General features: G+C 34.8%; 1 protein-coding gene across 1 annotated transcript in view; it reads left to right on the plus strand.

The window, feature by feature from the left end:
- The first annotated feature begins 2,528 nt into the window (after positions 1-2,528).
- The window catches only part of LOC134742438 (nitric oxide synthase-like protein), a 36,852-nt gene continuing 19,982 nt past the window's right edge, over positions 2,529-19,398 (plus strand). The window contains exons 1-4 of the mRNA XM_063675587.1: positions 2,529-3,153; positions 8,232-8,368; positions 9,106-9,268; positions 16,909-17,000. Of these exons, the coding sequence (XP_063531657.1) occupies positions 2,698-3,153; positions 8,232-8,368; positions 9,106-9,268; positions 16,909-17,000 (848 nt within the window). The 5' untranslated portion in view covers positions 2,529-2,697. The remainder of the gene's footprint in view (positions 3,154-8,231; positions 8,369-9,105; positions 9,269-16,908; positions 17,001-19,398) is intronic.

Genomic DNA, 19,398 nt, shown 5'->3' on the forward strand with positions numbered 1-19,398 from the left:
TGCAAGTCGATGGGCAAGTGTATGTAATATTTGTCTGAAGTATTGCGAGGCGATGGATGGTAGTGGTATTTTATAAAATTGTTATTGTAAAGTGTTGTGTACCTTAACTAATAAGTTGAAAGCTCTAGATTTTACAGTGATTTGGTGTATACTGTCAGACTGTATAAGTTTTGTTTGAATAAATAATAATAATAATAATAAGACTGATTAATGACACACTTAACATAAATAAACATATGGAAATCTGATTAGTTTCCTAACGGTACCTAAAGAAACTGTTAAATGGTTGACACTACAGTAGTGTCAACCATTTAACAGTTTCTTATCTACGTAATAGTAACTATATCTACTAATTTTAAAAATAATACATTGTGTCCAACATTTCGTTTTTTTTTTTACTTCTTACTTCTACTTTTGTGTCCCACTGCTGGGCAAAGGCCTCCTCTCCTTTCCACTCAACCCTGTCTTTTGTACTTTCCCGCCAATCCGGATAAAATGCGTCAGAGTCGTCCCGCTGTCTCCTTTTCGGTCTGCCTGAACCCCGGCTGCACCATCGATGGTGTTCCATGGGTCGCACTCGGTAACCATTTTAGCCCACCTTTTAGGGTGCATGCGGCAGACATGTCCCGCCCAGTCCAACTTAAGCTTAGCGGTCTTTACACCTACATCTACAACTCGGGTTCTGGAGCGCAGTTCCGTCGTGTTTCTGATTCGATCAGTTATGCGAACACCTAGTATCCTGCGCTCCATTGCTCGCTGGCAGACCTTGAGTTTGGACTTTAGAGCATCCGTTATTTTAGTTTAAAAAAGTATTATGGCAGACCTGCCAGTATTGTTATGTTACACAATTACATATGCAACAGGCAAATATCGATAAATGTCAGATAGTTACTTCACACGGAGAGAAAACGTTCGGAAAATGTCTCGTTTTTATTCCGCTTTTCTCCCTGACCCTATTCCACGAGCGGCGGGTGGCAAATGAGTTCATTGTTTGTCTCAGTCCATTTTTTACTCCCACACAGCTAGTTCGAACAAACCGTACAAAGCAAACTAGGGGACTCAAAATTTTCGGCTAAATGAGAAAGCTATTTGAAAATTTTCGTATTAAAACACAAAGGAAGAAAAACATCCAAAAAATGCTTGAAGCAAAATTATGCGCTTTTATTAACATCTTTTAAAACATAAAATAGGGCAAATTTGAAGAATTTTTATTTTATGTTGAGTGCGTGATTATTTGTATTACGGTATAGATAATAAACTTAGGTTACTTCCGGAAAAATTAATTAAAAACAATAAAAAAATGACGATTAATTCCAAAAAACGAGACTAACCACAATGGTGCACTATATTTTCTATAACAATGCAAAAATAATATTTATGCAAGAGAATCATATGACCAGAGATGCGAAATGCATGACTTAGTACAAATATTGTTTAAAGCACGTGATAAGAAACCACGAGGGCTTTTGTTTGCGCGGAGTATGAACAAATCTATATTTGATTATGTTGATAACTTAAAGGGACCACCGAAGTGCAATGAACTTAATTTGGCGTTATAAACTGAAATAGATAACATACACTAAAGAAAAAGTGACCTAGTCCACCGGTGGCCGAGGCGGGAATCGAACCCGAGTCTTCAGCTTACGCGGCTAACGTCCTGGCCACTAGACCACCCGGGCACTTTGGCCGGTGGATTTGGTCACTTTTTTTTAGTGTATGTTATATATTTCAGTTTATAATTGATATACAGGGTGGCTAAAAATAAGTGAATTACCGTTGCCAGGGAGGTTTTAGGATTATACTGAGCATCTTTTACTATGGGACCAACCCCGAAATCGCGAAAAAAAAATTGGCTGTTTCATACAATTTGGCCGATCCATTTTCTATGGGAGGGTAGTTTTTTTCGTGATTTGGTGGCTGGTCCCATAGTAAAATTGCTCAGTATAATCCCTGGTGAAGGGAAGCACTTATTTTTTAGCCAACCCGTATAGTCACTACTGTACTATATACTATACTATATGACTACTTAAAAAACACATCAAAAAGTATTTCAAAAAAATATTGTATTTGTTCCCTAGTTGCACTTTGGCGTTATTTCATGTTGAGTAAATAACTCATGCTTAATACATGCATAATTCTAATAAAATGCATAGATCTGAAATGCATGCAGTTGGTAAATTCAACTTTATTGGTCCAGTAGTTTCGGAGAAAATAAGCCGTGACAGACAGACAGACGCACGTGTGATCTTATAAGGGTTCCGTTTTTTCCTTTTGAGGTGCGGAACCCTAAAAAGAGCAAAATTAATAAAAACCTAAATCGATTATAGTAATTCGAAAACCGTGTAACTTTTACTGAGGCCATGTTATTTTAATATATATGTAAGTAGGTACCTACGTACTTTTTCATTTCTCATGCTCTGATAGAGGGTCATTGTTCTAATTCTAAGTAATCAAAATGTGCAATCGCCAAAATGTGAATCACCCCGGGCACGCACCGCTAACACAGAAGAACTTTGCTGGTGTGACAATATGCAAACAGACCTGGAAGTCCGCAAGATAACTGAACACTTATAAATACGTCGAATATCACCTATCAGAGCACAGTTTATCCGCGCCCATGCGCCTTGCGTACTGTACAAACGTTTTTTAACACTAACTATTCTACTATCTTTCCTACTAATACTTTCCTAATTGAAAATGGCACCCGGTGTCATTTCCAATACTGATGCAATTATTAACAACCCTTTGGAAGAAATTTCTTCCGCCCACGGCGAAACTCTAATCAGTGCTCTGATTGCTCAAAAAGAGCTTTCCCTTGAAAAATGTCCCGTAGATACCAAGCTAATTATCAATGAAGTGTTTAATGGCGGTAAAGTTGAAAACGGTACTAAGGTAAATGGAGACGCGAATGAAGCTGAAATAAATGGGATTGTTCATATTAGCATTGAGAAAACCTGTCCCATTGGCCACACGGATGGCGAAGTAGTTATGAAAGAGCAAAACGGCGTGAAGGATGATCTAAATGGAACAGTAGTGAGTAAAGAGGCAACTAAGATGCAGTCTCGTAAAGTTGTAAAACCGAAAGTGCTGAAGAATTTGGAAACTCACGATTATCTTTACGACCGCCTGTATGACAGTGGTTGCCCTATGGCGGTAAGTAAAATTTTGGATCAGAAAAAAAAACAATTTAACAGCATTAATTTCGAAAACATTGTAGTATTTTAATAAGTTTTCTTACGTTACTTCAACATCAGATCACTAAACATATTTCATCTTACTTACTTAGCTGGCGCGATGACCCAAAATGAGTCTTGGCCTCCAAAATAAGAACACGCCACTTTGTTCGGTCCAGAGCGGTATTTCATCTGAAGGCTTTTAATATTCCCTTTAACTTAATGTGAGAACACTTTAAATTCTTGGTTTCTTAAAATATTATTCTTTTCTGTATTAAAAATATAAATTATTCTTCTAAAGAATAGTATGCTGGTCTAATAGTAAATGCAAACTTATTCTGAGCTTCTGCATTTTTGCGAGCGTCTTTCATCTTGTTACACTGAAAATTTTTCGTCTGCCAAAAATGTTTAAATTTTTAAACTTACTCTTTAATGTCTTAAATGTGATTTGAAACTTCATTTCATTGTTTCGAAGATTCACTTATTCCTTTAAATACCAAATACCTCATCCGGTCATTTTGTCATATAATAAAATTATTATAAGAAATATAACACTACCTACCACAAGTACGTCACTTAAACATTAAAATCCGTTTTAACATGAAGTTTCGTTCAATTGACTATACTTAATATTTACTTAACAAAAGCAATGACACTGCTAAGTAAAATAAATATTTAAACATACGAGAGCTTAGATTTCTAGATACGACAACATGATCAGCGTTCGGTCTGAGATAACATAGCCAACGACATTATGGAACTCGTTTCAACTTTGCCAATTAAAGCGTTTTAAGCTAAATATTCATGTTATCTTTAATATAGCTCTTTTACTGTATCCTACGAAATTGAAGACATACAGTTACTTTCGATGAAAGGGGAAACTGGTAATTATGAACAACACTGAATTTCGTAGGATGTCTTGTCCTTAGATTGCGTAGAGCAATTTGGAGAACATTTTACCAATATAAGGTGAGGTGGGGTAAGAATAACATAGTTTATTTTGCTCGGGGCAAAACGAACAGTAACGTAAAACCTCCCAACTATAGTCTAAAAGCCTTTAGGTTGTAGCACGGCAAAGTCTATGCAGGGTAGGTTCTCGTACTAACAGTACAAAATTTCGTTTTATCAAAAAATAGGCAAGCATATTCCATAATATACGCATATTCCATTATGGTGACTCGTACCTAAATATACAATATCTGGGAGACCGAGCTCTGCTCGGAAAACACATAACAAGTATAACAACTCAAAAATGCGCGTTTTCCCAGAGATAACTAGGTCTTATCTCTGGGAAAACGCGCATTTTTGAGTTGTTATACTTGTTATGTGTTTTCCGAGCAGAGCTCGGTCTCCCAGATATTGTATATTTTTCGCTAGATAGATTTTTCGCCCCGTAAACCCCCATATAGCAAATTTCATCGAAATCGTTAGAGCCGTTTCCGAGATCCCCGAAATATATACAAGAATTGCTCATTTAAAGGTATAAGAGATGTAAGTATATCATTTCTCATGCTCCAAATGGTCCAAAAAACTATGATCCAAATTTAACTCTAATATCTTCGTTCAGGTGTGACTTTTATTAGATTTTTTAAGTTGTAAGGCAAAATAGTTTTACAATGAGGATTCCATACAGGTGATAGTTTTACCCCGGTAATAGTCTTACCCCACCTTACCTTACATGAATTTCTACATTTTTATCTTATTAGGTACTTACCGTTTATATGACTGAAAAGAATACATTATTAGCGTTTCCAGTCCCTGTTCTATATGTTTACGACGAACGTACGTTACACTGATTACATTCAACAAGCATGACGGTGTCTGATTTTATTACCCCACCGATCTGTGTGTTCCAAACGTCAAGGTGTACTCCCACAACCAAATAACACAGAAACCTATTTTCTATACAAACACAAGATTACAAGAGCTATATCTATGATGGTTTTTGTACTTAATAGTTTAGAAACAAGTAATATAGGAGTAAATTGTCACGCTTTGGTACCTACTACAAAACAAAGTCTCACTAATGTTAAACGATATTTTATTATCAATGAAGTCAGTGTTTATTTACTCCGAGCTCACGATGAATGATTTTTACTTTTCTAAAATCCAGGGTCAATAAATATTCTCAAAATATAAAATATCACCAGAAACTTAAAATATTCCGTATTGCTCTAATAAAACCAATAACCTTTTACACCAATAGATGCGGCGCAACTCCTAACTATAGCATTTGGAAAGATACGTTGCGAAGCCTTAGGCGGTTTCGAACTGAGCGGGAATGAATCTCGAACCAAGTTTGTTGGGTAGGCGTAGGCGATAACACGATATAGGAAATCGAATGTCGCCGCATGATTTAATGGTTCAATATTTTTTGCTATTTGCGATAGATTTAAATAATCTGAAAATGTTACATGCTATAAGTTAACAAGTTTAATTTTGAAAAACAGAAATAAATTAAAATTCGCTTAGTTTTTTGTTTGGCTCGATCTATTACTTAACTGGTTTATACATTTGACGTGTTGTTGGATTCGTCTCGTTTAGTTTTTCCGATTTTATAGCCAAAGTCAAATTGCTCACCGCACTGGTTGTATATTTTCGATATATCTTTCCCGAACGTGTTTTAAATATCCTAAATACCCATTACCTACATTTGGGCCATCTGTCTTTGCGAGATTACGATGTTTAACATTTAACTCACGCACCATATATTTATTGATACCGTTTGAAATTACTCTTACCATAATCGGCTACAAAGTATAAGAGATATTCAACGAAAATTAACTACAGTTATTGTTATTATTCTGATCATATTGGTAGACCGTTTTAAGGGGCCCACTGATTACCAGTCCGCCGGACGATATCGGCCTGTCAGTTGTTCGGAACTATCAAACTTTTGTCACTGACAGGCTGATATCGTCCGGCGGACTGATAATCATTCGGCCCCCTTAGTCTTGTAGGGTTTTCAGGAGGCGTATTTACATTTACTAAAGATGATACAAACAGCATACGAAACTTGGAGCAGTCTCTTGATATGGTATCATATTTGTATTTGTTACAAAACACAATATCCCTTTAGTATTCTGTAGGTACTTGAAAAAATATAGCTTTGGGAGCGCCTTCAGCTTTAGACCTCTTCTCTACTTTCTTTCAAGTAAAATACAGTAAATTTTTCAGCGTTGTTGGTTTACGTCTCTGAACTATAATACGAGTAAGTACCTAGTAGTATTCATGCACTATATTATTTTACCATATAAATGGAATTGCATTCAAAATTCAAAATGGATTCTGAATACAATTCTACTACAAACGCTGAACGCATAGTCAATTCCTGTATAATTTGTTCTGAGCGTTTTGCTTCGAATATGTTTCTAAAACTACGAATGTATGACAAGAAAACTTAATACTTAGATGCATTTTTGGTTTATTTTTACGACTTTCAGGTTGTCTTGTTTTTCTTGTAAGAGTTGTTACCATTTAAATTTTTAAACATGAAATAATCCAAAAAGTTTAAAAATGTGGTTGTCTGTACGTCGGTTTACGGACGATAATTTTGCGTGATAACGGCATAAGAAAACATACCATGGAGATCTCTCCGCAACGTTTCCATGGAGATCTGTACATAACGTGACACTTTTTCGTGCATGCCACCGGTGTTCATCAATTTATAAGACGTTATCACGTCAAAAACAAACAGCGTTTTATTGTTTGATTACTTCAAACGGGCAAGCTGCAAAAAAAAATAACAGTATCAGTAACAGGTGAACGATTCGTATAATATCATTCATGTAATTGAATTAAGAACCGAACACGGAACGTAGTCGCCGTTCGTTTTGTTTAGTTATAAAATTTTGAATAGATTTCAATCAGTCGCAATGCGGGTAGGTACCTACCCGAGGTATGGGTTTCTGTATTTGCCTTACTATCGAAGTGCTTACATACATTACACCTGATATTTATATAAGCTCAATCTTGCTCTAGTTAAAATATATTTGAACATACCTATTCGCTTGCTCAAAGTCAAAGCTTTGATAAGTGAACTTCCGTGAAAACGACAGACGAGAGCCGGAATATTAGTGAAATATTTCTGTGAGTCTTTAACATTCGTTTCCGTAATGCGAACATGCTACGGCAAATATTGGTTAAAATATTGGTTCGAAAATAATGCGTTCTTTAACCAAAGAACGGCGATATTGCATATGAAAGCCATATGTATCCGTCTTAATAAATGGTAAAAGTGCTTTTATTTAACACATAAATGCAACTAAATAATTAAGTAAAAACTAAATAAACATTAAATACAACTACTTAAAAAACACGTTTTAACACAATTAAAGCTAGCGGTCTATAGAAAACTGTATAGAAAAACCTAAAGATATGTATGTACTTACATAAAATGATGACTACCTAAGTTATAAAATTATACCCCGTCCAGAAGATCTGCCAGCCATTTACATAAAACAAAGATAGATATAACTCCGTAATAGATGGATACAGTCTAAGGATAAAACGTGCCTCGAAAATCACGAAAATTTGATTTTCGATCAGAGGGCGCCACTAGTTTTGGCCTACTCTCGTATATAGGGCGTTGACGGTTTCGTTTGTTATTTATAATTTTAACGCATATCATTGAAAGAACATGGGTCAAAATCATATAAAAATAATTAATGCAAATAAAAAAATCATTTATCCATATTTAAATACATTTTAACAAATTTTATAAATCTTCATTTTTAGTTTTAAAGTATGTCGATAGATGGCAGTAAATTTACAGCGGTTACAAAATTTACTATGACAGTACCACTCTATCTTATTATATCCTCTTTGCAAAAAAATATGACTACCTAAGTTATAAAATTATACCCCGTCCAGAAGGTCTGCCAGCCAATGCACCCCCCATGAAGGCTTTCATATCTGCCGACCGAACAGTCATCTTAATAAGTTAGCAATTTACCTACTGCTCGTGAATTGCGTGCAGGCAGTTTTGTAATTTTATTGAATACAATTTAAACTTAAATATATTGATTATAATTTAATTTAATAATTTTGTTGTTACAGCCAACGCTTTGCAACGAGAAGTCATGTCTAGGCAGCGTCATGGCCATACCTGGCCGCGGAGATGTGCCAAGAGTACCGGAGGAAGTTCTCAACGATGCCAAGGACTTTTTTGGCCAATACTTTGCTTCCATCAGAAGGTAATTTTCAACGACTTGCTATTTACATTATTTACAATTTACCATCCTCCCCTTTGTCTATGTAGTGATCTAAGAAACCCGGGCCGCTTTTAGCACCCTAAAGTGAGCAAGCACTGGCTTCTTCGAAAGAAAATGTCACCTAGCCAGAAAAGAAACAAAGCTTTATTGGGATCAGAACGGTGCTTAATTTCTTATTGTGTCTTTTTTTATGAAAAGAAACTATTTATAAAAGAAACTCATTCATACTAGCAGAGTTTTGAACCCGAGACCTCCGATTTGGAAGCCACGTGCCTTTACCGCTTAACTGCGTTTGTATTTTTTAAATAACAAGAATAGGCTCGTTCTCCATATATTAGCCTAGAAAAAGAATAGAACCAGATGGCTTCTCATAGAAATATGTAGAAGTAGGGAGAGTCAACTGTATTTATTAATTTCATTTTTATTGACCGTTGATATTAAAAGTTCTGGTGTTGACAATACATTTGAGATGTGTTAGTGTCATAGTTTTTTACCTCTGCTATTGCTAATTCATAAATGTAACTTTAAAAGGAAATATACTATATTATAAGCTACCTACCATACCATAAGTTGATTTAAACGAACACAATTTTCACTCATAAATAATTTAAAAACTGAAACAGCGATTAAGTCCCGATTTAAACCATTAGGTATTCTTTAGTTCTTTCCTACTCTATATTTTTATATGCGATAAACTCTTAAGTAATTGTTTCATATAGGGCAAACACCCCAGCCCACGAAGCGCGCTGGAACGCAGTCCAGGAGGAGGTAGCGAGAACCAGCACCTATCAGCTGACCACCACCGAGTTGGTGTTCGGTTGTAAGCTTGCATGGAGGAACGCTAGCCGGTGCATAGGCAGGATACAGTGGTCGAAACTTCAGGTGTGTATTTATATTAACTGTCAATAAACCAGTTGGATTATGATACAGCAGGAGGTAGCGAAGATAGGCACTTACCGAGTTGGTGTTTGGTTGCAAACTGGCCTGGATGAACGCCAGCCGGTACATAGGTAGGATACAGTAGTCTAAACGGCAGGTATGTTATATTAACTATCTGTAACTATAAGTATACTTAGCCTACAGGCATCTACTTTCACATCCAAAGTCGCCTGAAAAGTATATGCGGAAGGAGTTTCAATAAAATTCTCATACTTCAATTTTGTGTAAGTACATATATTAACAAACTTGTCTCTTTTTACAAATATGTGCAATAAATAATTACTTAATTAAATTGTATTGTTTATAAATGCAAGTGGAGGAAAATGCATGCAAAACATTTTAACGATTTATTTACTCCAATGTCAAGATGCAGGCATCTGACAGAATATCCGTAGTGTAATTAGTTACTTGCCTCCTCCTATTATCCTTATGACTAAAAAAATAATAATAACAACTATTATTACTTATACTAATTTTAAAGTTAACTACTTAGTGTCCGGGAATTTCGGAGGAGTAAGCGGAGCCGAAGAAACCAACACGTAGCTACTCTTTCACATTTTTTAATGAAAATTAAGGGGAACTGAACACTGGTGCCTGATAAGGGACGCGTGTAGAGATTCGGAATGAATTTAAGTACTGTACTATTTTCTGAAAAGGATGGATTAAACTAGCAGAGTAATGGATGAAAAACCGGATGCCTGCCTAATCTAGCAGTACCCAATTAAATCTCCATTGTTTATAGATTTTTAAAATAGTTATAGAAATTTCACCAAATTAAAGAAAATTATAATTGCCTTAAGTATTTTCTACAAAGACTCACGTTGCATAAAAACTAGCAATTTAAAAACTAATTTCAGCTTTGAGAAAAAAAGAAGTCAGCGATGCTAAGTAGAACACTCAAATCAATTTACCTTGTTCCTGGTTAGTGGCTCCTAAGTGGCGAGAGCAAAGCAACTAAATGAATTTGCCGACTGTAATGAGAAAACTCCCATTTCGCACTGCAACGGGGAAAAAAACATGAGCAATTAGCCAGTAGTTCGTATTTGGGTACCGCTGGGTTAGGGAAGAACCTTCGAGAAAGGTCCCAGGAAAATGTACAGACGGGACCTTTTTCCATACACTATTAAATTTTGGTTCACTCTCTAAAATTATGATTTTGTACTTTATAAAAAACACTCGTTTTGTAATTTTATTATACCTAACGTACCTAAATTTACTTCAGCATTTCAGATTATTTACAGCTAACAAACAAATAAAAAATAACTCTTAGTCTCGTAATTTTTTTTATATGAGATAGGTAAAACATATCAATAAAATGTGTGACTTTCGAGTAGTATTACTTTCTAAATATAATTAAATCGTTTGTTATCTCTGTTTGTCTAATCGAGCAGAGTATTTGACTAAGAAGATTAATCATCTATGGTTGTTATAACAAAACGTTTCAAATACTGAAATTAAACGGCTTTACTCGTCAATCAAACATGATTTACTTTATGAAGTGAGCAAGTTTAAACCGACAAGAAACAATTTAGGCAGTAAATAGCAAAACAATTGTTAAGCGAGGTTTAGCCTAGCAAGAACTTGCATGCAATTTACGTTACATTGCCGACTACAAAGGTAAACTGCATTTAAAAGTTTGATCATATACCGCAATGTAACGTAAATTGCATGCAAGTTCTTGCTAGTCTAAACCTCGCTTTAAGGACGTTTAATACTTCTAGGAACTCAACATGGGCTACGGTAAACAAACCTAAAATGAAGCACAAGTTGCCTTATGTAAGAGTATTTCATTTTGTTTTTCAAACTTCATTTTAGTCTGAATAACACCTAGTCCTATATATAATTAATGTCATTACCGGGTCTAATGCGATAACATTTCATTATTTTACCTTTTTTCAGACGTTTCAGCTAGGTTACACTAGTTGTGGTCACGGGAAACTTCCACAACCGTGCACTAGCTCTGCTTTGGTCTTCCGTGACCACAACCTAGCTGAAACGTCGAAAAAGGGGTAAAATAATGAAATTTAATCGCGTTAGACCCGGTAATGACATTAATTATGTGTACAAAACCTATAGGAGTGGAGTTGACTAGTCGTGTCGAGAATGTTCTAACTACTTATTTAAAAAGAAACAATGTTCAGCGGTACTTATAATTTATGTTTTTTAATGCTATTGTGAGTGACTTTCATTACTGTTGTTATATAAACATATTCTTATTTTAGATTTAAAAATTTTGGTCACAATCAAACTACTGATGTGTATATGTGTTCCCTTATTAGGATATTCTTTTCCCTTGTTGTATTTTCAAAGGAACCCTGTAAACAGAGCGTGATTAGCAGCAGCTTGCCTGCGAGTAACAATATTATTTCATGACAAAATAAACTATGATGTTACCGCAATTTCCACCCGGATCTAAATAATACGAGTTTTTTGTGTTCGAGTGTACGAGCACAGCTACAAGTAGCAATGTTTAAATGCAGTTTTCGTTTTATGACTTGTACATTACTATCGCAAATGTATTTAGAACGATATAAAAAATGTCAAAGGCGAAAAGCTGTAGTATTATATATTTATTTATTTATTTTATATTTGATTCGTATAGCTGTTGTAATTATATTTAAGTTGTATTTGTTGCGCTCTCTCGGAAGTGTTTCCACGGAAGACCAGCGTGGGGGGCCTCATAGGTTCCTTGACATGAAGCTGAGTGGAGACCATTTCAGGAACGCTTTATAACCAGCAATCTATGTCAGTGTTATTAGTTAAGTTTTAAATTAAGCGTTTTTGAATAAAGCATCTTCTATTCTATTCTATTCTATAAAATCAATCGAATGTAAACGTTTGACAATATCCTAGACGACCACTAGATTGAGGCTTTCTATAACACAGAATAGCACAGTTAACCACGCAGATGCATCGAATATGTGACCGCAGCAGATATTGCTTTGCATAAATTCATGACAATAAGCATCTTCTACAATGCTATAAAAGCGCTTAAATTAATAAAGATAATTATTTTTCGCTATTCATATCAGAATTATGATTTATATTTTGGTAAAATCTCATCTAAAAGTACCTATTAAAACTTTATATTTTCTAAATTAGCATCCCGATTGGCTTTCAACAATATTAATTCATCCATTCACTTCCATTCACTCAGTCGGCTGTGGTTAAAAGCTTAAATGAGCGTTCCAGAGCTTAGTGTTAAGTCGTCGACATGATAGCGAGCGATTTGTAATTACCGCTCATGATTGCCGCTAATCGGGCCGATTTGATGGATTTTGTAGGGCCTATTTCGGTGCGCAAAATTAGAGTGATTAAATGAAATGAAAACGAAGAATTGTGTAAATAATCGTCTTATTATAATTTCATTGTTTATATGCTTACAAGTTTCTACATGACAAAATAAATAGGCATTGCCTTACTATGTTTATCATTGCAGATATTTCTTATGCACATATTGGTGAATCATGTTGATTTAAAATACCCAGCAGTGGGACACAATCACGACACAATAACCTATTAATAAATCTTCGTTAATCGTTACCACATCAAGCTTACGTATAATTAGGCCGCTCTCAGAAAAGTCATTGACGTCACTGTAGAGCTGGCTCGTTTCTTGCATAGCGATCCAAAGGGGGAAGGCAACAAGCCTTACGGGAACCCTTCCGCAGGGATAAGACCTGGGTGATCTAGCCTAATATGTATAAACATTTATTTATTTATTTAGTTTTGTAGGTAGATTTAATTTTATGTTTCATTGTAGTCTAATTTTGTAATTACATAATTGATTAATTGAGAAAACCATTTTAATTTGTTACAAAAACGAGAATAGGCCCCCAAAACCGTTGAGTCGTAATAAAATCGTCGTTAATTTAACCGACGCGCACTTGACGTGATGAGCTCCGTGGCGATCAAATATTTACTCACTATTAGCCACTTTACTGAGCTAGAACGATTTAACGTAAGTCGTAAACGACAATCATTTAATAGATTAATGACAAATGATTACACATCCATATATCAGCGTTATGACTGAAAGTTGTTAAATAAATAATGACATGAAAGATAAAATAGTACATTTCGATGCTAGTGCGGAAAGTATGCCATCACTTTACGAGTACCGAGAAGACTCGGGACGAGTGAAGAATGACATTTCCGCACGCGTATCGAACGACGTTTTTTAATACAGTTGCGAAAAAATAAGAAAAACAACCAAACAACAACAAAAATAAGAAAGACATCATTGACATTGACATTATGAAGAGGTGTTTTTTTAGCTGGGTGTTATTATTATTGAACCCACTTCAAGTTTTTTTTTAAATGCATGTTCTATAAGACAGAAACAAATGTAAATATTAAACATTGTACTATTATTACCCAAATATCGTTAATTACGATTATTTGTGTATCGTACATTTATAAAAACTATCGAATGTTGCCTTTGGAAACTTAAAGCAGAAAGCAAAAACGCCTCTTCTTTGACAGGCGTTCCGTTCCATTCAGACAACTTATTAAGAACGGTTTTTCAATATTCAATATACCTATATATAAAAAAATAGACGTGTTATAATGATGAAGAGGTAAGTAATAAGATATAAAATATGTATATTTTTCGTATTCTTACATTAATAGTAGGTTTTTATGTTGATTACGACGTTTAAAGGAAACTAATATTAACACTCATCAATAAGTAGTCATGAATTGGAACAAGAAAAAATTTAAAAAAATTGGAAAAGTAAAAAGCACTAGTTCGCGAAAACCAACTTTCCGCACGCTAAACAGCTACGTAAAGTAGCACTTTTTGAGCAACTGTATTAAAAATACATTTAAGAGAGATGATTTTGAGGTTAACCCAAGCTTAATAATAATACAAAACAAAAGCTGTTTACAGCTGTTTAGGAAATATTAAAAAGCTAAAAAGTACATGAAATATAAAGCTAACATTAACACCAAGAAACTTTTCTTCGACATTTTTGCAACAACTGTTCTGAGCAAGGAAAATAATTAAGCATAGAACAACCCAGAAAGACACAAGCCAGTAAAAGTCTTATTGTTAAGAGTGGCCAATTACTATGTCGTGGCCAATAACTATATTTAGCAGTCACGCTATTTGATAGTTCGATACTTGAACATTGACCATTTTACGTACTTCTTGTCACGAAGATTATAATTTATTAAAAAATTAGGAATAAGACAAGTATTAAATCATTAATGTTATCAATCAGTCATTACCTACCAGGTCATCAGTGATCACGCTCTACGGTTTATTATTGGATCCGCGTGCGTGCAAAGCATAGAAAAAAACCGGCCAAGTGCGAGTCGGACTCGCGCACCGAGGGTTCCGCACTTTTTAGTATTTGTTGTTATAGCGGCAACATAAATACATCATCTGTGAAAATTTCAACTGTCTAGCTATCACGGTTCATGAGATACAGCCTGGTGACAGACAGAAGGACAGACGGACTGTGGAGTCTTAGTAATAGGGTCCCGTTTTTACCCTTTGGGTACGGAACCCTAAAAATAACAATTTCGTTAGTTGAAATGGTGTGTTTATTATTCAGGGTTGAATGGATTGGAATCCTAACTTGGTACAAATTATTTCACTAGTGATGTCCATTTCGATTAGGACAGTTAATACCCTAATAGGCTAGATGACAAATTTTCATTAATGGTATCAATCGATCATGTATACTTTTAGGATCAAATGTCTATATGGGACCAATTGCATTAGAGCAATACAAAAGTCAGAAATGATAGTCAAATTCCGACAGTCGTACTTCACTCGCGAAACGATACGAGTAAGTGAACGTCACGTCAAGGTCACTGAGAGCCCATTTTGAATGTATGGACAAAACAAGGAAATTGCGTTTTTGTCGGTGAAATATTGCGTTTATGTATAGATAAAATGTAAGGAATCGAATAGTACCCTTACTTTTTTCGTTATTGGAAGTTAAATAATTACTTAAATTTTGAAACTTATGTCCTGTATTTTTGTATAATTTCCATATATTATTTTAATATCTACATTATTGGCATAAATTGCTCATTTTCTAACTATGTTACTAGATTTTGTTATAAAATTCAACATGTGTCATCATGCCTAAATTTGTCAAGATATTAATAACTAGACTTATATTGACCGAGATATAGACCGTGATTACCTTTATGATATCCCGATATTTCGACGCAGTTACATGCATCGTTCACGGGTGACGGAAGATAGTGGGTGTCAAAGTTGTGTAGACCGCGCTCGGTCTACCCTCATTCTTGCGCATTCATATAAGTCTAGTGAAACTAACCGTGAATCATTCAAAACTCGAAGATATTATAATACTATTCGGTTTATTTTATAGTTTAAAAAGTAGTGTTTCTACTTGAAATTTTTATAGAAAGTAATTTTATTTGTTCTTAGAGTATTAATGGGAGCGCCATCTCTCTTCGCTAGCCCGTAATCAACTGAGTTGATTTGGTTAGGAGGTCGAATAATACTGTTCTACCTTAGGGATGGTTAGGGGGCGCCACAAGCCCTCAGGAAATTTTCATATACTTGGAAAGTTCGACCCATGCCACCGTGACCGGATGGCCGAGCGGTCTAAGAGGCATCTGTCGCTAAACAGAGGACGCTGGTTCGACTCCAGCTCTGGACACTGGAGACATTTATTTCGGTTTAAGTGTACCACGCCTACTGAAAATGTTTCGTCGATTAACATTCCTATTTCGGGCTAGGAACTCCTGCTATCAATCGCGGGAACCTTCAAAGTTGGTTATTGACGCAGACGCTGCTTTAATTACATCACGGATAGATTGTAATTTTTTTTAACTATTAGTGAGTGTGAGTTTTCCGAGTGCCCCACTAGACAATTGTTACATTTTTAATTGTTAAAGTATATATAAGTAATCAAGTAATCATCATAGTTTCAGAGATATGAGATATTATAGGACTTGTTGCCTATAAGTTGGTTAATATTTTAATTTTATGTTTGTATTTTAATTTTAATTTGTATGTTTCAAAGCCATGTTGCCTAAATTAAATAAATACAATACAATATTACCTAATGAATAACATGTTCAATCCTGGATTAATATTATTTGGGTATATTTATGTACACAACAAAATGATTTATAGCTTATCGAAAAGTACAACTATCTCCGCGACATTTCCACATGTTTTTCAGGTAAATTCGCTAACGGGTTAAGGAGTAAGAGTAAATCTCTCATGTTAAATATTGATAGAAGCACAGTTCATTGGAGAGCGTACGTTAGTCCGCTCACGAGAGCACACTAAATTATCCTTTGCCAATTTCATTGCATTTCCACTGTCAAGTTGAGTTGCGATCAAAGTGCTTGATAAGATAAATGTATGGATATTAAATTAAGACACTATTTTTAGTCAGGAGATATATCAACAATTGGCACAATTTTAAGGAGAAAATGAATTTATTGTTGCAAGCACGTATTAAAAATCGCTTTGATTAGATCGTTAGATCTTTGGTATGTGAAAGCATTAGTCAATGAAACTTTATGAGCATCATGTGTAAACTTGTTTATTTATTTTTTTAAGTATTTCTATTTTTTCTCTACAGGTTTTCGACTGCCGACAAGTAACAACCACAAGTGGTATGTTCGAAGCGCTGTGCAACCACATCAAGTACAGCACCAACAAGGGCAACATCAGGTTCGTTTTTATCCCGTTCATTTACAATAAGACAGGGGTCGTCAATCTTTTCATAAACCAAGTCAAATCAGTATACATTTCAAAGAGCTATGAATATTGGTTTGTTATATCAAACCATTTCGTTTTGGAAAACTAAAAATGTCGCAATCGTACTTTAAAAGCAAAGCATGCGGATAGCGAGCCGAAGTTGGTAGTACATAGGTCATTAGATAAGTTTTGCAATAGACAAATATGAAACAAAGAGGTGGTTTATCATTATCACATATACTTTTTTAAACAATATATTTCCATACAACTAGGGGGCAAATCAAATTATTTTTATGAAACTTGTCACTTATGTGTCTTGGTGACTTTTTTTAGTGTGTGATATCTATTTTAGTTTATAATTTACGTGACTACTTAGAAAACACAAATCAAAATATTTCATAAAAATAATTTGATTTATTTCCTAGTTGGATAGATGGCAGCACCATCTCTCTCGCTATAACGTAATCCAGTAAAGGATTCGTATAGGAGGTGCAAGCACATGCTGCTCGTCGTCGTCAAAGGCGCCTAGCCTTTTAAAGATAGCATACACCAGGGAATTGGGGACGGGTACTGTCGTGGCCGGGTGGTCTAGTAGTCAGGAAGTTAGCCGCGTAAGCTGGACGCGGATTCGATTCCCGCCTCGGCCACCGGTGGTCTTGGTCACTTTTTCTTTAGTGTATGACATCTATTTCAGTTTATATTTCCATAGACAACGTTTGGCGGGAAAAAATGTACTTTATTTTTAAATTTACTAGATTTAAACTGAAAATGTCGACGTGTCGACTTACGAATATTTTTTTATTCAATATTTTCTTTTCATACAAAGTTAAAATCTATATTTTTTTATAAGTAGATTTAAAAAGAAATGTTTTCCCGCAATACATTGTCTATGGAAGTATAGTTTTGAAAAGTAATAGGCCACTTCTTTGATTCATATAATTTGTCTATTGCAAAACTTATCTAGTAACGTATGTAGTAGGAAAATTAACTAAACATTATTTTCACTTTCCACTTCTAAAACCAGACTTTCTGGACAGGGTTTATGTTTAAATTGTTTTGGTTTCACGGTATTTTAACTTAGTTTTTGTACACTATGGGACTAAATAATTTCTTGTCAAATTGCTAATTACCTAGTATAAATTGACTACCAATTAGCTAGAATGTAATGACAAATGGTACCCTCCCATTCCTCCCACCATATCACACCTGTTACGTTAGCAACTTGAATAAGCTCCCAGGTTTACCCACCAGGAAAAAAAACTTTGCTTTATTCTTCCGATGGCTTCGATTCCCCAGACTACAGTAATACAGTCGTTATGTCAAGCGGGATTTCCAGGTTTACCTACTACGCCCGTGCGTCATTTCTTTAGGTACTAATTGAGTGCATTAGTATTAGTATAGGGGCCTAAGGATTGGCTTAAAGTAATGAGAATTGTTATTATCGAAAACAAAAATAAAGACAATAGCTAATGGTCTCCGGATTTTATAATGAATAACTACATAATATCTAACTTCGAAAGCAAATGCTATCATATATTAAAACTTAAAAGGCTCCCTTTTATTAACTCTTTGTTACATGCTTCTGACCGTACTTTGGACAAGTTTCAAGTTGACTCCCTTTAATTTATTTTGGATTTTCATTGTTATAATTTATTTTATCCTGGAATATTCTTCCGACCCATCGTAATATATATATACCAATGTTTATAAAATTGGCCACAAACCTTGACAATTCTCAGTTATCAGTTAGCATTGTGAACGATGGCATTTTATGGATAAGAAACTTACAATCAGAAATAATTAAAATTAATGGTAAAAAAACGGTTATGAAAATTTACTTAAATGTTGTCCGAAGCATGCTGCGGACGGTTAGAAAACAGTTACGAGAAATCGAGGGTGGAGGACTTTATTACACTACTGCCCAAAAAAAGGAGTGTATTGTTTTCAGCGTTCATGTTTGTATGTATGTGAGTTTCTTTATTCCACCATAACTTCTGAATGCCTTAACCGATTTAGATGTATGATATATCATTGGTATTCTTACGTCATCCCGGGTGACATAGGCTATGTGACGTCATTATAAAAATAACATGGCGGAGGTAATACATAATAACGCGCGACATTTGGAAAAAAAAAATCTTGCAAACTTATCGAGTGGGGTATCAAAATGAAGAGCTTTGAAAGACGATTCAAAATATATAGCAACATATGCAGTTGATTCTTACTTGGGTAGAATAAGGATTTTTGAAATATGTTAAGAAATAGTATTTTTTAGTGACGTCTTAAATAAAATAATTTTACCGCTGATCAGAAAAATATACATAGTACACAAAAATATAATATGGTATAGTGTAAACTTTGAAACTAAACA

The sequence above is a fragment of the Cydia strobilella genome, chromosome 6, assembly GCF_947568885.1.
Source record: "Cydia strobilella chromosome 6, ilCydStro3.1, whole genome shotgun sequence".
In the NCBI taxonomy this organism is placed as follows: domain Eukaryota; kingdom Metazoa; phylum Arthropoda; class Insecta; order Lepidoptera; family Tortricidae; genus Cydia; species Cydia strobilella.